This window comes from Leptonychotes weddellii, chromosome 9 (genome assembly GCF_054177405.1).
Source record: "Leptonychotes weddellii isolate Sample4059 chromosome 9, ASM5417740v2, whole genome shotgun sequence".
Lineage (NCBI taxonomy): Eukaryota > Metazoa > Chordata > Mammalia > Carnivora > Phocidae > Leptonychotes > Leptonychotes weddellii.
In genome coordinates, this window is record NC_138377.1 from 112,179,226 (window position 1) to 112,200,407 (window position 21,182).

Consider the following 21,182-nt stretch of genomic DNA (forward strand, 5'->3'; position numbering starts at 1 on the left):
CGATCTCAAAAGGTCACATACTATAGAACTCCATTTATATAACAGTCTCAAAATGACAAAATTGCAGTGATGGAATATAGATGAGTGATTGCCAGGACACAGTTAGGGATATGAGGATAGGGGGTGGCTCTACGGGAGATCTTCCTAAAGTACTTCTGTATCTTGACCACGTGAAGATCACATAAGAGATATAAGGTGACACGGAATTAGACATACATTGTACCAGTGTTAATTTCCTGGGTTTGATATTCCATTATAGTTATATAAGATGTCACCATTAGGGGAAACTAGGGGAAGGGTACAGGGGGAAAATACTCTTTGTAACTTTCTGTGAATATTTCAGGATAAAAAGTTTTTTAAAGAAGGAGAGTGGAGGCATTAAATGGTATGTAGATAAATTAGAATAAAAAACAAAACCAAAAAGTGCTGAAGAGAAGCTATTACCCATAGAGAAGGTTGAGTATGATGTTACAGGAAAGAGAAATCTTCCCTTCTGTGATTGGCCCAGTTCCTTGGGAAACCTTCCCTGTCATTCTCCCCATAAGAAATAGGAAAATAGCAGGGAAATTTTGTTTACCTGTAAGTTTGTAAACAAAACAAATCCCTGCATCTTTGCCTTAGATAGGCGGTAAGGTTTCATTAAAAAAAACAAACTTTCACGTAAGCTATCACTTACACTGTTTTCTTGAATGTTTTTTATTTACCTTAATGAAGTTTAAAAGATCATTCAAGAACAATAATGTCAATACACCTGGCTCCCCAATTCACCGTCCTGTTTATAACACACACACATGACATAGCGGTATCATTTGTTTGGAAATCAACCCGACTTTGATCCTTGGTCTGTGGTTCGGCAGCCAGATTAGCATTTTGTCCACGATTTCTTAAATTAATAATGGTAGGTAAGCAGGAGAAGTGCCATTCTCACTGATTCCTGATTCCTGGTGGTCCTGCAGCTCGTTTGGGATATAGCATTTGAAACAGGAGTTCATTACAAAGTCATGGAAGTTCCTTGCTTTCAGCGCATATGCAACGAAAACAACATTTCAATCGATTTACAAGTTTCTGCAAAACACTGTCAAGAAATAATTTCAGTGAAAAAAAAAAGAAATAATTTCAGTTGTACCTTAGCAAGAAAATAATGGATCTGTGTTATTCCACATGTACTTTGGAATTCCTTGCTGGGTTTTGCTGGGATGCTGGTGGTGAGAGCGAGACTCCTGTTAGTGGCAGAGACCCCGCTGTCCCTTTGCTGTCCCAGTCCAGTCTCCCAGCTGCCCCCCCACCCCGGGGTGTGCCGGGCAAGGCCACAACACTGGAGAGCAGCCCCATTTTCCTCGGGAGCCACTACTGTGTCCTTCCTTCAAGGCTGTTTCTCCCACATGGAACCAGCTGGCTCCCTAGCCGACAGCCTCTGATACACACATGCTCCAAGGCTGCATCACATATTTTGTCTGGAAACAAGAGGCATGCTTTTCCTTTGTAGGCACTTTCTTCTTTTGGTTGCAATTCGAATGGCTGATCCTGGGTGGCTTCGGGATGAGATATGGTGTGCCCACTTGAATGCTTCAAAACAGTTGCTTTTGGTAATGTGTACTGCAAAAACAACTTAGAATAAAAGGGTGTCTTCATGATTTTTTTTTTTTTTTTTAATGCAAGGAGCCTGACTCAGTTCTCTGTGTTTTTGGTTGATTCTTTATCTTCAACAGCATGTACTGCATCCCTTGTGAAGGTCCTTGCCCCAAGGTCTGTGAGGAAGAAAAGAAAACAAAAACCATTGATTCTGTTACCTCTGCTCAAATGCTCCAAGGATGCACCATCTTCAAGGGCAATTTGCTCATTAATATCCGCCGAGGCAGTAAGTATTCCGTCCTCCTGGACGAGAGGGCTGGCTCTCTTGGTTTTCTTTTGTTGATGCTTTTCCTTCCCATCCATGACTCACAACTGAAGCCTGGGCCTAGAAAAACAACATGGGGCATAAGCCTCATGCTCAACACCTCTTTTTTGAGTTTCCCTCAAAGATTAAAAACAGACACACACACACACACACAAAAACCCAGATTGAAAGGCAGTCTATTTTGTAGCCATTGGCTCGGCGTTTATTCACGCCCTGGGTCATCACTCATGTTTCTGTTAGCCCTGCCTTACGCAGGAGATGCACGTCCCAACACACACAGGCCCCAGAAGACGCTGGTGGATCAAAAGTGTGACTCAGCAGCCTCCAGCTGGACCAGGGCCACAGGGCTTCAAGTCCAAAGAGTTTTGGTTACTTGGGAGGTACCGAGGAGACTGTGCAAAGGGAACAGTTTAATGATACCCCTTTAATATTTTATTAAGTCCAAAGAGTGGTTAATCTCCAAATTTTCTTTGGAGAGCAAAAAAAAAAAAAAAAAAAAAATAGTGTGTGTCACCACGTATTTAAAGCTTCGATTCTCACCCCGGTAGGATCACCATCATTTGTAGTAGACGGTGTTCCTGGTAATTGCGTGTGTGCAAAAGCATTACTCATGGACTTACTCTGTGATATTTTCACTTCTGAGCTTTAACTGACAATGGCTTCTAGCCTTAAATTCTCCACCACTGGGACCACTTGGTCAAGGTACCTATGATAGTTTCATAACCTAGAATAAAAGTTTCTCAACCTCAAGGTTGAGGTTGAGAAACTTGAGGTTGAAAGGATTTTTTTTCCCTAAATCCTTTTGTGGAGAAATTTTTGCAGGTTGGCGTGGGGGGGCGGGGTGGAGGATGACTAATTTATTTATTCTGTGGATTTACTGTTCCTTAATACTGTTTGTTTGGTGAGTGAGCATGCTCTTATGGTTTAGAGATGGCAGAAACACATTTGTGTTCAGTCCTTTTGGATCTTTAGGTACTCCTCATTTTCCAGAACCCCTCTCACCCCTCCACCACAGAGATAACTTTGCTTTCATACAGCTAGAACTCTCTTACCCTCATGGTGCTTCTGCAGTTTTATTCCTGGGGCACCTGGGTGGCTCAGCGGGTTAAGCGTCCGACTGTGGATCTCAGGTCAGGTCTTGATCTCAGGGTCATGAGTTTGAGCCTGGCATTCGGCTCCATGCTGGGCATGGAGCTTACTTAAAAAATAATAATAATAAATGAATAAATAATGAAGTTTTATTCCTTTTGCTTTTACTAGATTTCTTAATTTTTGAAAAGATGCCCTCATCCCCTAGAACATACCTTTTAAGTACCTAATTCTTCTTTTTCTTAAAATTTTCATATCCTGAAGATAAGCCTTTAATCCATGAATTAAATCCAGGGAGAAGTAGAATTTGAGAAGGAATCGGTACATATTCATGCGTGGTGATGAAATGTGCCTTCTTGTTTAAGTCCAGTGGGAGATATCAGCTGGATGTAGGGTGATAAGACATCTCATTGAAAAGGACATACCCAGCCTCGACTAACAGACATCCATCTTGCCGGCATTTAAAATTCAGGATCTTTTCCTTGAAATATCAACCACAGGCAACTTCTGGTGTTTATAACTTGAATTTCTCCTAGAAAACCATTAAACTCTACAATAAGCATAGTCCCCAGCCCTCCAAGATAGCATCCTTATTCTTTTATTTTTATCAAAGCAAAATAGAACCTCTCATTAAATAAGCCTTCAACAAATCATGTGCAATAAAATCCCATTAGTTGGACCATACCCAATTCATTATAGTATTTATTGTAATTTTGGCATAAGTCGAACCGAAGTTTATGTTCTTTTTTACTATGAGGAAAAGACAGGCTAAACAGGATGATGAGAAAGACAGTGTGTATATATTATGTTGTTTTCACATACGTAGTAGTAGCAACTATTTTTCCAACTGTCCTCTCGTTACGAAAATCATACGTGTGCATTGTAGAAAACTTAGAAGCACAGAAACGAATTTTGAAAAATCAGCAGAGCAGAGAACCTGGTGTGTTAACATTTTGGTGTGTTTTATCCCAGTCTTGGTAAGATGGACTCTTTAAATATAGATCCCTGTATCTTAGGAACTGGAAATGCAGCAAAGGCAGTTCCTAATGAGACCGAGAAAATGTTGTTTATTTAGTCATGCCCTCCCGTGGAGGCAGTGCTGTCTGTTGACAGAGCGTATTAAAAGACGTTCCCTAGATTTGTCAGCCTTAGCTAATTGGCAGTCTGGTATTTATGATTTTACATTCGGTTAATCAGCCTGGGAGCTACAGTACCCAGCCTTCTAGAAAGCCTCCTTCCCCGGCCCCTGAGGGGCCCTGTCCCAGGAGAGGTTGTTGAAAGTCAAGCCCAGGGTAGTACATTTTTGACAGGGATGGCGGGTCCTGCACCAAGACCTGCCACGGAATCATTCTCCAGACGTTTTTGCGAGAAACCAAGTCATGCTCACACTACGCGAACGCTCACTAACACGTCCCCCTCCTCACGCAGATAACATCGCCTCAGAACTGGAGAACTTCATGGGGCTCATCGAGGTGGTGACAGGCTACGTGAAGATCCGCCATTCTCACGCCTTGGTCTCCTTGTCCTTCCTAAAAAACCTTCGCCAGATCTTAGGAGAGGAGCAGCTAGAAGGGTAAGTGCTCCAGATTTCATGGGCTGACATTCTCCTATTACAAAATAAGTAGCGTGCTTTTAAAACTCGACGTCACTGAGGCAAGGACTCTTTCTTGTTACAAAGAAGAAAGGAGGAAGCAAAGGTAAGGTCGGCCCCACCTGCGTGATGGCCCACCCCCTCGGGCAGAGTCCCGTGCGGCCATGATTCTCCATCCTTGGGATAGTGCTGTTCTGGAGAACTGTGTTGTGACCTGTCAGTCAAGGGCTGCGTGTCCAACTGTGATCATGGAAACTGCAGACTGGGGTGCTGGTGGGGACCCTCTGTGCCAAGAGCAACAGGAATGGGTCTCAGGTGCTTAGCCCTTTGTGAAATCATCATTGACATGACTCTTACCCCAGGATTCTATATACTACATAAAACCATTCCATCTTTTTAAAATACGGGGGCACCTGGGTGGCTCAGTCGGTTGAGCGTCCGACTCTTGATTTCAGCTCAGGTCATGATCTCAGGGTCATAGGATCGAGCCCCACATCAGGCTCCGCACTCAATGCAGAGTCGGCTTGTCCCTCTCCCTCTGCTCCTCCCCACCGCCCTGCTTCTCTCTCAAATAAGTAAATAAATAAAATCTTAAAAAAAAACAAACAAGAAAAGAAGAAAAACAGTTGACCCTTGAACAACATGGTTTGAATTGTGCGAGTCCACTTGGACACAATTTTGTTTTGTTTTGTTTTGTTTGGATAAATACAGTATAGGACTGTAAATGTATTTTCCTTATGATTTTTTTAAATAATATTTTCTCCAGCTGACTTCATTGTAAGAATGCAGTACATCGTGCATATAACATACAAAATATGTGTCAATCAAGTGTTTATGTTATCATAAGACTTCTGGTCAACAGTAGACTATTAGTAGTTAAGTTTGGAGGATGTCAACAATTCTGTGTGAATTGGTGACTGTTCGGAGTGTCCACGCCCAAACCCCCACGTTATCAGGGGTAAAGTGTATACTGGAACATAAGAGATTTAGAGGAGTATGGATAGTTCATTTTGTTATAAAGGAATCCTAATTGACATAATTGTTTCATTGATGAGCCAAGAGGATTTACACTCCTGGTAGAATTTTTGCCTTCTGCAGAGATAGGCTTTGTGATATGGGTTTTAAACTCACCAGAGGCTTTTCACCACAGGATAGATAAGAGCTCGTGCTTATTGCTTTAGTTTGCTTATTGCCTGTGTGTACCTCTGCATATATACCTTTCTCTTCATACTTCCTTTAAATACAGCTTTGAAATAAAAGGAGACATCGATTAACGAGCAAATTCCTTCCAAAGAGAATGTGGGGAAATACTGTAGGAAAGAAAGAGGTGGGAAGGTCATGGGAAAGGTTGTCCTTGCTGATTTATCTGCCCCGACTGGATAAAGTTACCCCCATAAGGGTTTCTTTACAGCCTCCCTGCTTTTCTCAGACTAACTCTTGGTCAGTCTTAAATTCTTAAAATTCCATCATCTGATACAGCTAAAGAGAGAGGGCAGCTCTTCATTCCATCCTTGAAAAGCACACTGTCCTCCCCACTGAGAACACTGATTCTCTAGGAAAAAAAACTTCTTTCTCCTTGCAAATCCAAGGAGGCTGCCACCGTGCCCAGCCCCAGAGGGTCATAAGTCATTTAACTTGGCAAGCTGAGGCTCTACCATTTTGAGGTGGTAGTTCTCATTTTTTGTATTAAATTTTAAAGTGAATTTTAGCACAGTTTTTTTTTTTTTTTTTCTCTCTCTCCAGGTAGGTTTGTGTTTCTGGAATCCCTCGTGTTGGTAAGCACTTTTTTTTTTTTTTTTTTGGCAGATCGGGATCTGACACTTTTCCTGCTGCTTAATGATACACATTTTCTTTCTCCAGGTTGAACAAGTGATAGACATAGAGGGGGAAACTGGAAGGAGAATTTAATTTCTTAAAGATTTTATTTATTCATTCATTCATTCATTCATTCGGGAGAGAGGACAGGGGAGGAGCAGAGGGGGAGGGAGAGAAAAGAGGAGAGAATCTCCAGCAGACTCCACACTGAGCATGGATCCCAAATTGGGGCTCGATCTCGCAACCCTGAGATCATGACTTGAGCTGAAACCAAGAATCCAATGCTCAGACTGAGCCACCCAGGCACCCCAAGAATTTAATTTTGGTTAAGAATTATTACACGCTGGGATTACCTCTTAGTCATGTGTTAACTGAAAGTATTATGCCCTTATATGGAGCTGAGAACTAAGACTGATTTTCATTTGCACGGATATTTAAGGCGCATTTCTCATTATCCGAAACTTGTATAAAACCTGATGTGCCAGTGGGGGCTCTTTAAGGATGCCTGCCATTGCTCAGGTGTTTGGGACTCCTCCAAGCTCAAGTATGCTTCAGGTCCCTGCTCTGCCGTTAACATTTTAGATGACAAGGGAGGGCAAACGGGCCTTAGGTTTTCACACCCTGCTGCTCATCAGTGGCCCTTGTAGCTCTGAGGATGCTGGGCTTCCAGCCTTTCCTTCCTACATGCTGCTTCTTGGAGGCTCTCTCTTTAGCTGGGGTGCTTGAGAATCTTGCCTATCTTGGTGGGAGTTGGGTTCTCTCACCGGCCTTTCTCACCCAGGATCAAAAAAGGTATAGGCCATCCTCACTTGTGATGAATGCCCCCGCAGCTCTTTGTATTGGCATGACAAGTAGCAACAATTCAGCTCTTTATTGTGCATCCTCAGACTTAGGAAAGAGACTAAGTTCTAGCCCTTGACCAGCTCTCCTCACTCCTGCAAGGAGGGAAGAGTCAGAGGGAGGCAGAGAAGAAAGGAATATGATAAACAGATAAAAGCTAACAACAGTGCAAAGCAGAACTTGCAAGGAGCTATGAGGAGAAGAAAAGGAACGTGCCATGGGCATGAAAAAGAGGCAGAGAATCTGATTAAGAAGATCCCACAGGCTTTCAAGAAGAGGTGGCATTTGAGATGGGCCTTGAAGGGTTTCCAGAAACACTCAGAAAGCAGAGGGTGAAGAAGGCAGTTCAGGATAGGGCAGTAAGAACAAAGGCAGCGAGTTGGGGCATCCTGGGACCTGTTTGGCAAATAATGCTGGAGAGGTAGGTGGTATTAGAATTACGTAAGGTGTTATGCACCCGGGCGTGGAGGTTATAATTTAGGTAGGCAATGGAATGTATTCAAGGCTTTTGAGCTGCAGGAGTGTTAGCAAAGCTGTCTGGATGTTTCATTTCTGTGTGTCTTTGGTTTAAGCCAAGATAACTTTTATCCCAGTTGTTCCCAGACTTTGACGTTAGAACAACATCTTGGGTGGGGCCAGGTGTAAAAAAAAAAAAAAAAAAATCCCAGTAACCCAAGATGCAATCCCAATTCAGTCAGAATGTTTGGGGGTGGGATCCAGGCATCAATGATTTTTCTCAAAATCCAAAGTAATTTCAGTATGTAGCCAAGATTGGATACCACTGCTATGCCCTGTTATTTTTTCTTCTCATATGTGAATCCCTAAAGTGTTTTGCCTTTTTTCCTAAATATTTAAGTGTCACACTGTTGCCTTTAAGTACTATTTTTCTTGAACTTCTACAGCCAGTGAGAACATAAATAAGTGCCTCCATTTGGTTCAATAGGATGGGAGTTTTATAGCATTTTGTTTTGATGGAGAACAGACGAATCCATAGTGCCGGGATCCTCTGTATCTGACTACCTTGGCTTTCCAAACTGGAACCAAGACCTCCCTCCAAGTCACCTGAGCAGCCCAGACCACCGAGTCACATCCAGAACATGAAATTCAAGCACTGTAGCTGGAGTAGAGCTCTAGTCTATATCCAGAGTGAGCCAATTTTGTCATTGGATTTCCAGGGTGGTGAAATATGTAGGCAGAATCACACCCAAACAGACGGCAGGGCAGTTGGTGGCTGGAGAACAAGGCCCGGACGGCATCAGGCAGTCATGTTTGTCCATAAGAACTCAGACATCCCAGTTTCCTTGAGGATGTCACGCAGTCTGTTTACGTGATGTGTTTCTAGAGTAATAACCTTAGACATTAAGAAAATCAAGGTTTTTCTGCTGTTTAGGAAGGAAGTGGATTTTGTAATACACATGTATAAGATTTCTATAAAATGACTGAGTTTTAAGCCCTTGAGTAGAAAACAAAATATTTCTGTTATCTGGACAGTTCCTTAAGGTGGACAAACATTATTTTCTTATGGCATCAGACGAAGAAAGAGGTAAAATTTCGGATTCTTTGGTGCCACCAAGGATCGTTGCCCCGAAAAGCCTAAAAGCAGATGGAGGTGGTAGGGTTCTAAGACTTGAAATTCTTGGGTGCATTTAGGCATCTCTGTACTCATGACCCCACCACTTGACTTTGCAACACTTGGTGCTTCATTCTACCTTCCTGCAACTCTAAGATTAGGTTGCAACAGGGCTGGTGTTAATACTTCCCTGGGACTTTTAAAAATAAAGACTCAACCATGTGACTCAGCAATTCCAGGCTCTACCCAGTATCTTCCCAAGAGAAATGAAAACATGCCCACACAAGACTTGAATGTGAATGTTCATAACAGTATTATTCACTAGAGCCCCCTACCCGCCCCCCCCCAAAAAAAACCCCACTGGAAACAATCCAGATATCCATCAGCAGATGAACGGATAAACGAAATGTGGTACAATGGAATACCATTTGACGATAATGTAACAACGTGGGTGAACCTCGGAAACGTTAAGCTAAGTGAAAAAAAGCCAGACACAAAAGGCTGCACATTGTATGAATCCATTAGTTTCTAGCAAAAGCAAAACTATAGGGATAGAAAGCAGATTGGCGAGGGCTGGGGGTAGGAGCAGAGATTGACCACCATTGGCAGGGAGGGAACTTTGACATCATGGAAATGTTCAGAAACTGCATAGTGGTGCTGGTGGAACAGCTGCATGTATTTACTGAAGCTCATGGCTCTGTATACTTAGGATGGGTACAATTTTTGGTAGGTAAATTATACCTCAATTAAGCTATTTAGAAAACCCTCAAAGAAGAAACATTTTCTGAGATTCAGTTTGGTACCCAGTGCCACTTGAATATAAATTCCCACCGTTGCTGAACCCCCAACGTTGGTGTAAATACTGGATTTGGAGGAGATTGGATATGGTGTGAGCATCTGCGGAAAAAGCCAAATCCTGTATCTGTTGCAGATTGCTAGGATGCTGGAGGTAGTCCCTGTGTGCTGGGTTCTGATGCCCCCTAGAGACAGCCGGAAAGAGTCCATGCTTTCTCCTCTGAGAAGCAAAAGGGAATAATCAGTTGTATATTTGCAGATTTTCCCCCCCAATTTGTCAGTAAAGGCTGAAAGTGGGGGAGGAGTATCCCTTCCTACCCCCGTTGTCTGGACTCCCAGGCCACACCCTTTGCCCCCACCCTGGGAGAAGCCAAATAAGTACTTTGCCTAGCGTTGTTGCTCTAGTAAGTGGTGGAGATGTCGCTCAGACCCTGTTCTTTGGATTCTCAAATGCAATGCTCCAAACCCTAGCCCCGGGGTTGACTTCTGTGCACTGTGCAAATCCCCAGCACTTTCGCTTTCCTCTGCTTTCACATCCTTCCTGCCCTTCATCAGGGCAGGTGGGGAGGTGGGTGGTTGTTGATAATTCAGAGGTAAGATAGCCCCAAGCCTGGAGCCATCAGTTAAACACCTCTGTGTATAGTGTGTGCTCGGCATTCAGAATACCAATACAGATAATATACAGATATCCTCATGGACACGACTGACTGCTTCCAGCCCACCTCAGTTGGTCTACATTTTGTCAGATGGGACCCACCCAAGTACAGAAACAAACATATTTTGCCACACTAAGAAGGCTGGGAGTCAGGATACCGATATCTATAAAACCCAGGCATCTGTGTAAGCTACAGTAAAAATAAACAACTTAATTTTTTAAAATATTCTTTGAATGTAAAGGCAGTAAGTTTAGGAACAATTAGGAAATGACATTTACTGAGTAATTGACTTATATAGTCATTTCCTTTAGGAAACAATGAAAAGGGGTGTGTGTGTGTGTGTGTGTGTGTGTGTGTAAAACATGCAGAGCGGTCTCTGCCTTTTACCATCTCTTAATTGTCACCTGATCATGGAAGGGGAATTTGGGGGGAGCCAGGCCCCAACCTGGGGTTGGAAAAGCGAGAGCAATATTGACAGGCAGCTCATGAATGGCTTGGTTATTATTCTGATGAGGGTTTTATTTTTATTTTTCTGTCGCTCACAGAGGCTCCGTGACGCCTGGGTTTTATTGATATTGGTATCCTGGCTCCAGGCCTTCTTAGTGTTGTAAAAAATGTTTGTGTTTACTGTAAAAAGATAATCTTCCTTTTCAAAGTGATTAATCACACACACAGAATTTCAGTGGGCCTGCCATTCATTTGTCAAATTCCTGATTTATAATTCATGCTTCCTCCCATGGGGAGAAGCATGTTTTGTTCAGAAGGTATTTTCAGTGTGGTTTCTGTTCCCTGCCAGCAAAATTAGTTTACTAAAAAGAAGCCTCATCCTGCGTTGAGACAGAGGTTTGACCGGGTTAATGGGCCTTTACTTCCAGCCTAGAGGTTTCTGCACCAACAAGGAGGTTCTGTCCCTTGGGGGCCAGCTGAGGAACCTGGGAGCGGCCAGACCCATTGGGCTTGGTACGGGCACTACAGAGTCCTTCAGAACTGAAAGTATTCGTGGACGAGAATGGGCCTACATAGGAGGCATCTGTTTCTACCTGCAAACCCCGCCTTCAGTGGTCTGAAGACCCAGGTCACCCAGCATCAGCTGCAGCCTGGCACTGGGGGAAAGAGGAGATGTGGGTGGCGACTGTCCCCAAGGTATGGCAGGTCTCACCTTGCCAGATCCCAGTGCTTCCCACTTGTATACATGGCCTTGCGTTGCATATCCCGAGTCTAGATTCATGTGGACAATGTCTTAAGTTCCTTTTCCAGTGGATATATGTGTCAGGGAGTGAGCTCTTCCTGAGAGGAAAATATTATCGACTCGCAGGTTTTTGCAAACCTGCTTCGGTGGCCTTGAATGTGTCACGGGATCTCAAGGTGGGTCAGTGAGGAGGCTAGCTTGGTTTCAGAGGTCTGCCTTTGGACTCACTTGGCTCACTGAACCGTGTGCAGGCAGGGTTCCCACATCCACCCCCTGCACGTCTGTGGACGGGGCCCAGGGCTTGTGGAGGGCTTGGGCTCAGGCTGATGGGGCAAATTCCATCTCAGCTCTGTGACTCCTCCCGGGCATTAGAGTCTTAGACTCATAAAACAAGCTCAGATGTTCATACCCCTTGTTGTCCTCTGAGTGTGTGTTCATGCCCCCACCCCCAGTGCTACAAGTAAACTAGACGGATGGCTACAGAAAGTACTGAGGGAACTGCCTATGGCTACGTGGCTCATTAATGACATTTGTACTCCTGGATCCTCGTCTCTGAACTCCCCTGTGAATTCCCAGGCATGTGTCACAAGTCTGCTTGGCAGCATTATAACCATAACTTTAGCTTTCTTCTTAATGAGACTCAGGCTGAGGATCGACCAGACGGGTAGAGGTGCTGGTATGATATGTGTGAGGAACCCCATCAGGTGCAGAGAGGTGCCCCATGGACACAGCCTCCAGGGCAGAGGAGGGCTCTGGACTTCTGTCCAGGCTATCCTGGCTTTGGAAAGAGGGCTGGATCCTTTCCTCTCTGCAGTTCGTGTGTTGGATTGTTCAGTGGATATTAGCAATAGCTCAGAGTGCTGCACCAATTCCCAGACTCTGTTCTGTATAAAGTGCTTGAGTGAGCTCCAGAAAGAGCCTGAGGCTGGGGACCAGGAAGGGGTGAGGAAGGATTCAAGGTCCATGGGGAGCAGACCTTTGATCACGGAGGACTTGGATGGGCAGCATGGCCCTGCCTACCTGGTTTCCCCAGGGCCCTAGAAAAAGAGGTATACGGCCTGGATTTTTCTCCAGACCCCTCAGCTGTAGCTGTCTACACTGCCACCTCCCGGGGCATGGATTTCCCTCTGGGGAGCCAGAGATAGCTGTTGCTGATTCTGGCCGTCCTTCCGTCTTTCCTTCAGTCGGCAGGTGTAGCTGCTTCTGTGTGCATACCCCTAGGGGCAGGGCCCATATCTCACTTGGTCAGCTTTGGACCTCCAGCTCCTTGTTGGTGCCCAGCACCTGTTAGACCAGTTCTCCTCCAAGGGTGCTCCCCTGCATCCCCTGTGTGCAGGTCAGCAATGCAGATTCTTGGCCCACCCAGCCCTACTAACGAGAAACTCTGGGAGTGGGGCCCAGCACTCCGAAAACAAACCTTGCGCACACTAACCTAGTGTGAGTCACTGTGGCCTGGATGGGTGGCCCACTTTCTCTAGAGGCTCTGGTTGAGGCTTTTTAGGATGGGGTGAATCTGGAGGAGGGAGCGGGCCCAGGGCTGGTCCACCACCGAGTCTGTCTCCCTGTCCCATTGTCTCCCTAACCCATCATACGCCGCTGATGGCACGGACGGGATTTACCCCTAAGGATAATGGCAGACTCTCTATAGCAAATATGTAAGCCGTTCCGGTTGAGTAGCCGAGCATATCTGTTCTCCCATGGACTGATTTTGAGTGCATTATACATACTCTGCTCTGAGAGAAATACCCAAAGGCATTTCTACAGAATGATTCCAGTAATATCCTCTGGTGTGAGAAGCGTTATTGTTGGAGGTCCTAAAATTAATTAGTGTCTTACCGATTTCAATATGTTGTCCTTGAATCATGTTGTTGCTATTGTTAACAGTAACTGTCCACTCTTACACACTGTTAATAACTAAATCTCTCATTGGCAAAGGCAGCGTGTTCCGGAGCCACATGCGGAAGAGGACTGGTGTGGGGTGGCCAGCAGGTGGGAGGGGACACTGGGAAAGGGCAAGAGCACTCACGGTGATTTCTGTGCTTCTAGGAACTACTCCTTCTATGTCCTGGACAACCAGAACTTGCAGCAGCTGTGGGACTGGGACCACCGCAACCTGACCATCAAAGCTGGGAAAATGTACTTTGCTTTCAATCCCAAATTGTGCGTCTCCGAGATTTACCGCATGGAGGAAGTGACAGGGACTAAGGGGCGCCAGAGCAAAGGGGACATAAACACCAGGAACAACGGAGAGCGAGCTTCCTGTGAGTGGACCCAACAGCCTGTGGCCCCTCCTCCAATCTAGAATGATGGCTCCGTGGGTGGCCCCCTCCTCATCTCACTGGGGTGGGGTGGGGGGACGGACACGGGGCCTTCTGAACCAGCACTTTGCCCATACGTGTGTGTATCTTCAGAGTCAGTAGTGGGGCCGATTCATGACAGATTCGTATTTGTCAATGTTCCTTAGCATCCCTAGGAGTGTGCTAAGCATTTGTAAATAGGCTTCTGCTCAAAGGGAGTATTTTATGGAAGTGCTTACAGAATGCAGGGCTCAATGTCTTTTAAGGCACAGGCAGACAGATGATTTTTCAAGGAAGAGCCGGTCCTCTCCACTGCCGGGGAGCATGCTCAGCTCAGTCTCCCACAGTGTAGGGGAAGCCTCAGGGCAGAGGGGACTGAGCTCCAAGCCCAGCGTGGTGGCCATGGGTTCCCTGTCTCTCCCTCGGCCTTCTCCTTGCTCCCACCCCAACACGAAAAAGATAGAACCTACCTCCCTGAACGGATACTGCTTTTTAAATTGAGAATCACATAATTATAACCTTGCCGTGGTTATATACTTTCAGGTCTTGTATCTGAGATCTAACAGCACGTCTCTCATCTAACCCTGCATATCAAGCCGCTTTTGAAAATGTTGTGGTTCTGTTTGGCTGGATAGGGTTATAAAAGTAAATTGTCTCTCCGCCATCGGCTTTTAATAAGGGAAGGGTCCTAGGGAAAAAAAAAATAGAGTAATTTACATGATCAGAGGTGATTTGCACACATGCATACACACACACACACACACGCACACACGGGAGGGGAGGACTTGTGAAACCATTAGCATTTGACTGATTAGTTTTGCTGGTGTATGGATTTACCTGGTAGACACTCAGATTGCTCTGGAAGAGCTTTTAGAGGGAAGAGGCCTGACACGGAACGGCATGGTGTGCTGGCAACCGGCCCCTTCTCCCTCACCCGCCCACTGCAGCCCCGTACCGTTCCCCCTGTTCGAATCATAGCAGAGCAGATGTGGCTGAGCATTTTCCAGGTGTTTTCTCCTCCAGGTCAGCCAGTCTGAGCAGTCACATTGTGAATACAGAAGCCATTCATTTTCCTTTGAAAACAAAATCATGGTTTCTCCTTAAATGACACATTAGCAGGAACTGCAACTTTGTTCTAACCTCCGATCTGGCACATTTTGCCCCACTGACTTCTTACGTTTAACTGCCTTTAGCCAGTTAAAGTAAACTTTAAGCAGTAAACTTTGAATCAGCCACTGCTTCACCTGCTGCGTATGTGTCGGGATTCAGGCAAATAGAGGCAGGCAAGACAGTCTGTCGGGGAGCTTTGGGTCTCCGTGGGGGAAGCAGTCAGCAACTCCACCCTAGTTCTCAAGGTCGTTTGAATCTGGCCGGAGGAATAAGTCGGGGCTCAGGGCAGGGTCCCTGCTGTAGCTCCCCAGCGACTTCCCACAGTGCACAGGAGGCTTGGCCAATGACACTGTTCTTGTCAGTGTGTCAGCCCCAGCCAGAGGCCTTCCAGGACTGCCCGTGCCCTTCCAGGTCGATGCCAAGTTTAGAGGCAGAAACGTGCCCCCCTGTGGCAACCTGGGCCATTCGCCTGTCTTTGCTGGTTGCACAGAAGCAGGTAGAGATCCGCAACTGCAGGACAGGTGCCAACCTATTGCAGAAGATTCAGCCCAGCTTAAGGGTTTATCCTCACCTTCCCTGGTCCCCTCGGGAGCCCAGGTCTTAGGGATCAGCAGAAAGACCAGGTGCCTTGCTCAATCAAGCAGTTCTTCCCTGTCAGGTCAGGAATCACAGATTCGGGTCCAAGTGCAACCAAGTGTGCTAAAACAAAGGAACGAGCTTCGTTGCAGCTCCGTGTGGTAAAATGTCTGGGCTCTTAGTAGAAATAAGAGAGCCACGGAGAAGTCCAGGAAGGGACTTGGCGTGTACAGCCATCTTTGGAGAAGAGGGAAATAGGGCAGGGCAGGTGACTTGTCAGACATGTGGAGGAAACGGACGTTGATCTCTGTCACTCACAGATATACCTTTGTGCCCCAGGTGAAAGTGATGTCCTGCATTTCACCTCTACGACCACGTGGAAGAATCGCATCATTATAACATGGCACCGTTACCGGCCCCCCGACTACAGGGACCTCATCAGCTTCACTGTCTACTACAAGGAAGCGTGAGTTTCTGTGGTGTCCTGTGGGCGGGGCTGTGGGTAAAGTCCCAACATTCATGAAGTGGGATAGAGGATGTGCCCTGTAACCCATACTCCAGGAACACCCCACAGGATGCTCAGCTCCCCTGGAGGTGACCCCCAGACAGATCTATCATCTTATTCCATGAGCCCTTCCCAAGACCTGGTCCTCTGCTCTAGGTCACGAACTAGGGAAGGAAAATGGAGAGAGACTGACCTTCATGTTCTGAACCTTTCATGATTTCTCCCAAAATCTGCTGGGGGCTTTTCTTGTGCCTTCCGGTGATCTTCACCTGCCTCAGCAGCCATGACTTGTTCCTCCAGATGGTAGCTCTTTTGGTCCTCCTCTTCCTTTCTTTGCCTCCTTATCCAAGTGGTTCCACCAGCCTCCTTAGTTACCTTCCATATCCAGCTCCCACTGTTGATGCTATAGGTCTCCTTCCCCGATGATTGGCTTCCTCAGAGCTGGAACAAGAGCCACCAATGACAGTATCTGGTCCCCTTTCTCCGGGGTTATAGCCATGAAAAAAAGCAAGTCTCGGGATCATTAGGTGTTCAGTGTATTTATGGATGGGAGTCATTCGTGGTCTTCCGTCGTGAGGATAGGGTAGGTTAACATCTGTTTCAGAAGCCAGCGGCAGGGGCTGTCCAGCCCTTTCATCTGCTAGCTGGAGAATCCCTACCCACCCAAGCATGTGTGCAAAATACTTTCTTCTCTTTGATAGATCCCCAGTGCTTTGGCAATGTCGGCTGGTAATCTCACCAAGGAGTTGATGCTAGTATCGGAGAGAATCTGGAAGTTAAATATTTGAGTATTATAAGATACTTAAGCAATCACGGTTGTTTGCCAGCAAATGAGATTTTGGAAGCTCTATTGTAGAAGCTGTTTTTCTGTAGCAAAAGTCCTTTTCCCCCAAAAGTTTGTTTCTTCATCAGTAGCTGATGTTTGCATGAAATGATTATGCTTGTTTTTTTTTCTTAATGGTGAAAAATGCCACAATTGGAAGAGAGAAAAATAGCCTTTGCCTGCATGCTTAAGGAGCAGTGTTTTCAATCCCAGTAACAATTAGAATTTACTCTTCCTGAGGCAGAGTATGCAGTTCTATAGTGCGTTTGTAAATATGGTAAAACCTGGGGTCCCGTTGCTTCATTTTATTCTTCTATACAAATCCAATGGACTATTTGTTTTATTTAGAATTCCCATTATAGAAAGTGTGACGTGCTAAGCCGCTAGGGAAGATTTCTGGGAGCTTTGATGTCAGAGACCTAAACCTTCCTCTGAGCTTCATCCACTGTCTTTCTAGACCTTTTAAAAACGTCACGGAGTATGATGGGCAGGATGCCTGTGGCTCCAACAGCTGGAACATGGTGGATGTGGACCTCCCTCCCAACAAGGACGTCGAGCCTGGCATTCTACTGCATGGACTGAAGCCCTGGACGCAGTATGCTGTGTATGTCAAGGCGGTGACCCTCACCATGGTGGAGAACGACCACATCCGTGGGGCCAAAAGTGAAATCTTGTACATTCGCACCAATGCTTCAGGTATCCACACACTGTGCATCCCGTATTTTTCGTGAGCTCACCGTGCTTATTACAAGATGTCTCGATCCTGGACCAGTCTGTGTTTTATATGTCTTTCTTATTAATATATAATGCTATATCATGTCATTTTTTTCCCAGTCCCAATAACCTAGGCTCTTCTGGGCCATTTTTCTGGTCCATCTTCCATCATCTGTCTGCTCTGTGCCAGTAAGCCCAGGTCCTCCAAGGGGGCTGGGGTGGTTTGTTTGGAGGACCCAGCCGGGATCCAGCCCCCTATTTTATTTTCATAGTTGAACCTCCAAGAATTGAACACATGCTGATTTGGTCTTTCAGTTACCTCATGTGGCTCATGGGTTTTCCATCTTCATTCTGTAGAGGCAAGGGTTCCAAGGAGGTAGACAGAATTTGGAAAGCGTCAGACAGAGTATACTGTGGACATTCCAGATATTTGCTGGTGAAAATGTTCCTCCTTCTGTCTCTGTCTTCATTTCCTAAACCACCTCATTTTTCTCAACTCCAGAATCTGGAACTGATGAAAGCAAATGTTTGTGTATATTAGCCAAGTATATGAAAACCAGCTTAGAGGCAGGAAAACGCACATCATTTCTAAAGACGATGATAAATACCCTTGGATGGTTGCTGTTTTATAAAACACCCATAAGGTAGCACAAAATAAATTTAAACGGCAGAGATGGTGAGGAAAAAGTGTTGATGGGGAAAACCTTCAGCTCACGCAATGCCTGCTTCCCCCTCCCCTCCCCTGCCCCATCTCAAGGATCCCATAAGTGGTCACAGTCATGCCACGGACCCTGAAGTGTTTATAGAAATAAATCTGGCACTGGCTTCTGATCCTGGGTGTGGGGTGGTGTAGCAGAGGCTGAAAGGCAACAAAACAAGTTATTCTTCTTCTAGGTTTGGAAGTAATTTATTGCAGCCAGCTCAGGAAGAATAAGAATCTTTCCTTATTATGACAAGTTCTTTTTTTTTTTTTAATCCATTCACTTTCTTTAGAGAGAGCGGGGGCAGGGGCGGGGGCGGACAGAGAGAGAGGGAGAGGGAAGATCCTCAAGCAGATTCCCCACCGAACACGGAACCCGATGTGGGGCTCGATCCTCAGGACCCCAAGACCATGACCTGAGCTGAAATCAAGAGTTGGCCACCCAACTGACTAAGCCACCCAGGTGCCCCTAATTAATTATATGACAAATTCTTTTTTTTTTTTTTTTAAAGATTTTATTTATTTATTTGAGAGAGAGAGAATGAGAGACAGAGAGCATGAGAGGGAGGAGGGTCAGAGGGAGAAGCAGACTCCCCGCTGAGCAGGGAGCCCGATGTGGGACTCAATCCTGGGACTCCAGGATCATGACCTGAGCCGAAGGCAGTCGCTTAACCAGCTGAGCCACCCAGGCGCCCCTATATGACAAATTCTTAAGAAACGTATTTCCTTTCCCCAAAGATGGAAAACTAAGCACGATACAAATTGGGCCAGTTCCCTACATCTTGGCCCCTGTCCTTACAAGTGGTGGGGACAGAGGAAGACTCGGTCCTCTGCCTCTGCTTTTTTGTGACACTTAGATTTGAAACTCTTAGGGGTGAGCTGTTTATTGTTAAAATACTTGACTTTGGTAACTGAAAGTGGTCGAGCATCCAGTGGTTATGTTTTTCCTGAAAGCTGGCATAAGTCACAGCCTTTCCCTAAAGCATCACTCCGTACAGGTGTTCAGAACCTTGTCTGTGATATTAGGGGCCTTAAAGTACCCTTAAACTCTTCGCCCCTTTGAAATTTTAAAAAAGTGGCTTGGATGACTGTGTTGTTTAAGTGATAGACAGTAAAGAGGTCTCTTGCACTTTGGAAAACCCCCAAAAATCATTGTTTTCTTGTGAACCCAAGGAAAATAAGATTTCAGTGGTCCTGGGATGCGTTTGCCCTTTATATGTAAGGTAGCTCTGGGTTTCGGTTTGGGAGGCAGTAGTAAAATAAAGCTTGGCCAGATTATTATGCTGTGCCTGTAAATGAATATTCTTCGGCTGGTAACAGAGTCCATTGCTTGCAGTCGGGGCTCTGTGTGTGTTTGGGTTTGTGGACTGCTTTTCCTAGTCCTATCTCATTCATCCCGTGGAAGTGTGGTTATAGAACTGAGAGACTTGCAGGCCCTCTTCCTCCACGCCTCTTACACACCCCATGCACACACTCACGTGCACACACAATCCAGCCCTCTCTCACTTCCCCTTTCATTTTGGCATCTTGCCATTTTTATCAGAGCTCCAGAATCTCAGATGAAACCCAAGTCAGTCCGTTTCCCCACTTGGTAGAACTGCTGGAGTCAGGCGATTTGGAGAACGGTGGATGTAATAAATGAGAGCAATCCGATGTTTGAATTAGCTGTAGGTTTTTAAGCCACCCACTTGTAATCCTGGCGTGCCCCCGCCCCGACCTTCCTCCATGTGCCGCTCAGTCATGTTTGTTTTCACAGAGCTGACCTGAGAGTAGATACTACAGAGAGAAATGTGGGCATTTAAATTGATACGATTCCAAAACACGGTTCACTTCTTGTTTCACGTGTCCGCATTCACCGCCGTTTCCCTATCCGGGTCCAGCCTGCGGCTTCTTGTGGGCTTGCAGCGAGCGCCTGAGCGCCTGGATTCGGGGTTCATTCCATTGTCTGAAGCGTCCTTTGTTCGCCTTTCCAGTTCCTTCCATTCCCCTGGACGTTCTTTCCGCGTCCAACTCCTCCTCTCAGCTCATCGTGAAGTGGAACCCGCCCTCCCTGCCCAACGGCAACCTCAGTTACTACATCGTGAGATGGCAGCGGCAACCTCAGGACAGCTACCTTTACCGGCATAACTACTGCTCCAAAGGTAAGGGGGGTGGGGGAGGGGGGACCCGGAACCCAACTTCCGCCGTCCGGACGTATCCACGCCCCGATGTAACACACACCCCCTGACAGTTGGAGCCCTTCGGTGGAAACCAGCCACCTTCTCGATCAGACGGGCTGACGGCTGCCCCCTTCGGCTCCCCAGCCCGTCTGACCTGGCTTTCATGTCTGCGCTTGTCGGGCTTCTCTTCCCCGAGCAGACAAAATCCCCATCAGGAAGTATGCCGACGGCACCATCGACGTGGAAGAGGTGACGGAGAATCCCAAGACCGAGGTGTGCGGCGGAGAGAAGGGGCCTTGCTGCGCCTGCCCCAAAACCGAGGCCGAGAAGCAGGCCGAGAAGGAGGAGGCCGAGTACCGCAAAGTCTTCGAGAACTTTCTGCACAACTCCATCTTTGTGCCCAGGTACCAAGTGTCATTGGAAAATGTCTCCAGGCTGGTGCTCCTCGGGCGGGTTCTGTGGTGCGCTCTCCCCGCGGGTGGTTTGTAGGGCAGCAGCCTCAGGGCAGAACCCCGTAGCCATCAAGGGTGGGGGGAGAACAGAACACGTCGCCAGCTTGGGTGAGTGGGGTGCCTGTGGAAGGCAGGTAGCCGCGAAGGAAAGGGGGGGCCACGGGCACGTCAGTGCCACTGCCTCGGCCACAGGGCCTCCCACCGAGGGCAGGTGGGCTCTCAGCTGGGGGGTGGGCAGGAAGTGAAGCTCAGAGAGGCCCCCACCCATGGAGACCAGCGAATGGAAGAGCTGGTGTGCGGGCCCTTCCTGCCCATCCCACTTCTCCCTACGGCCTCTTGAAGCCCGGCTGAGGAGAAGTGAAGCAAGAGGGAGAAGACCAGAGTGAGTTTTTTTTTTTTTTTTT

General features: G+C 46.5%; 1 protein-coding gene across 4 annotated transcripts in view; it reads left to right on the forward strand.

Moving 5' to 3' along the window:
* IGF1R (insulin like growth factor 1 receptor) overlaps nucleotides 1-20,830 on the forward strand; it is a 257,133-nt gene extending 236,303 nt beyond the window's left edge. For all 4 annotated transcript variants that reach the window (XM_081831580.1, XM_081831581.1, XM_081831584.1 and 1 more), the window contains 7 exons: nucleotides 1,710-1,858; nucleotides 4,415-4,559; nucleotides 13,489-13,703; nucleotides 15,765-15,891; nucleotides 17,211-17,449; nucleotides 20,141-20,308; nucleotides 20,526-20,830. In XM_081831580.1, the coding sequence (XP_081687706.1) occupies nucleotides 1,710-1,858; nucleotides 4,415-4,559; nucleotides 13,489-13,703; nucleotides 15,765-15,891; nucleotides 17,211-17,449; nucleotides 20,141-20,308; nucleotides 20,526-20,815 (1,333 nt within the window). In that variant the 3' untranslated portion in view covers nucleotides 20,816-20,830. The remainder of the gene's footprint in view (nucleotides 1-1,709; nucleotides 1,859-4,414; nucleotides 4,560-13,488; nucleotides 13,704-15,764; nucleotides 15,892-17,210; nucleotides 17,450-20,140; nucleotides 20,309-20,525) is intronic.
* The last annotated feature ends 352 nt before the right edge of the window (nucleotides 20,831-21,182 follow it).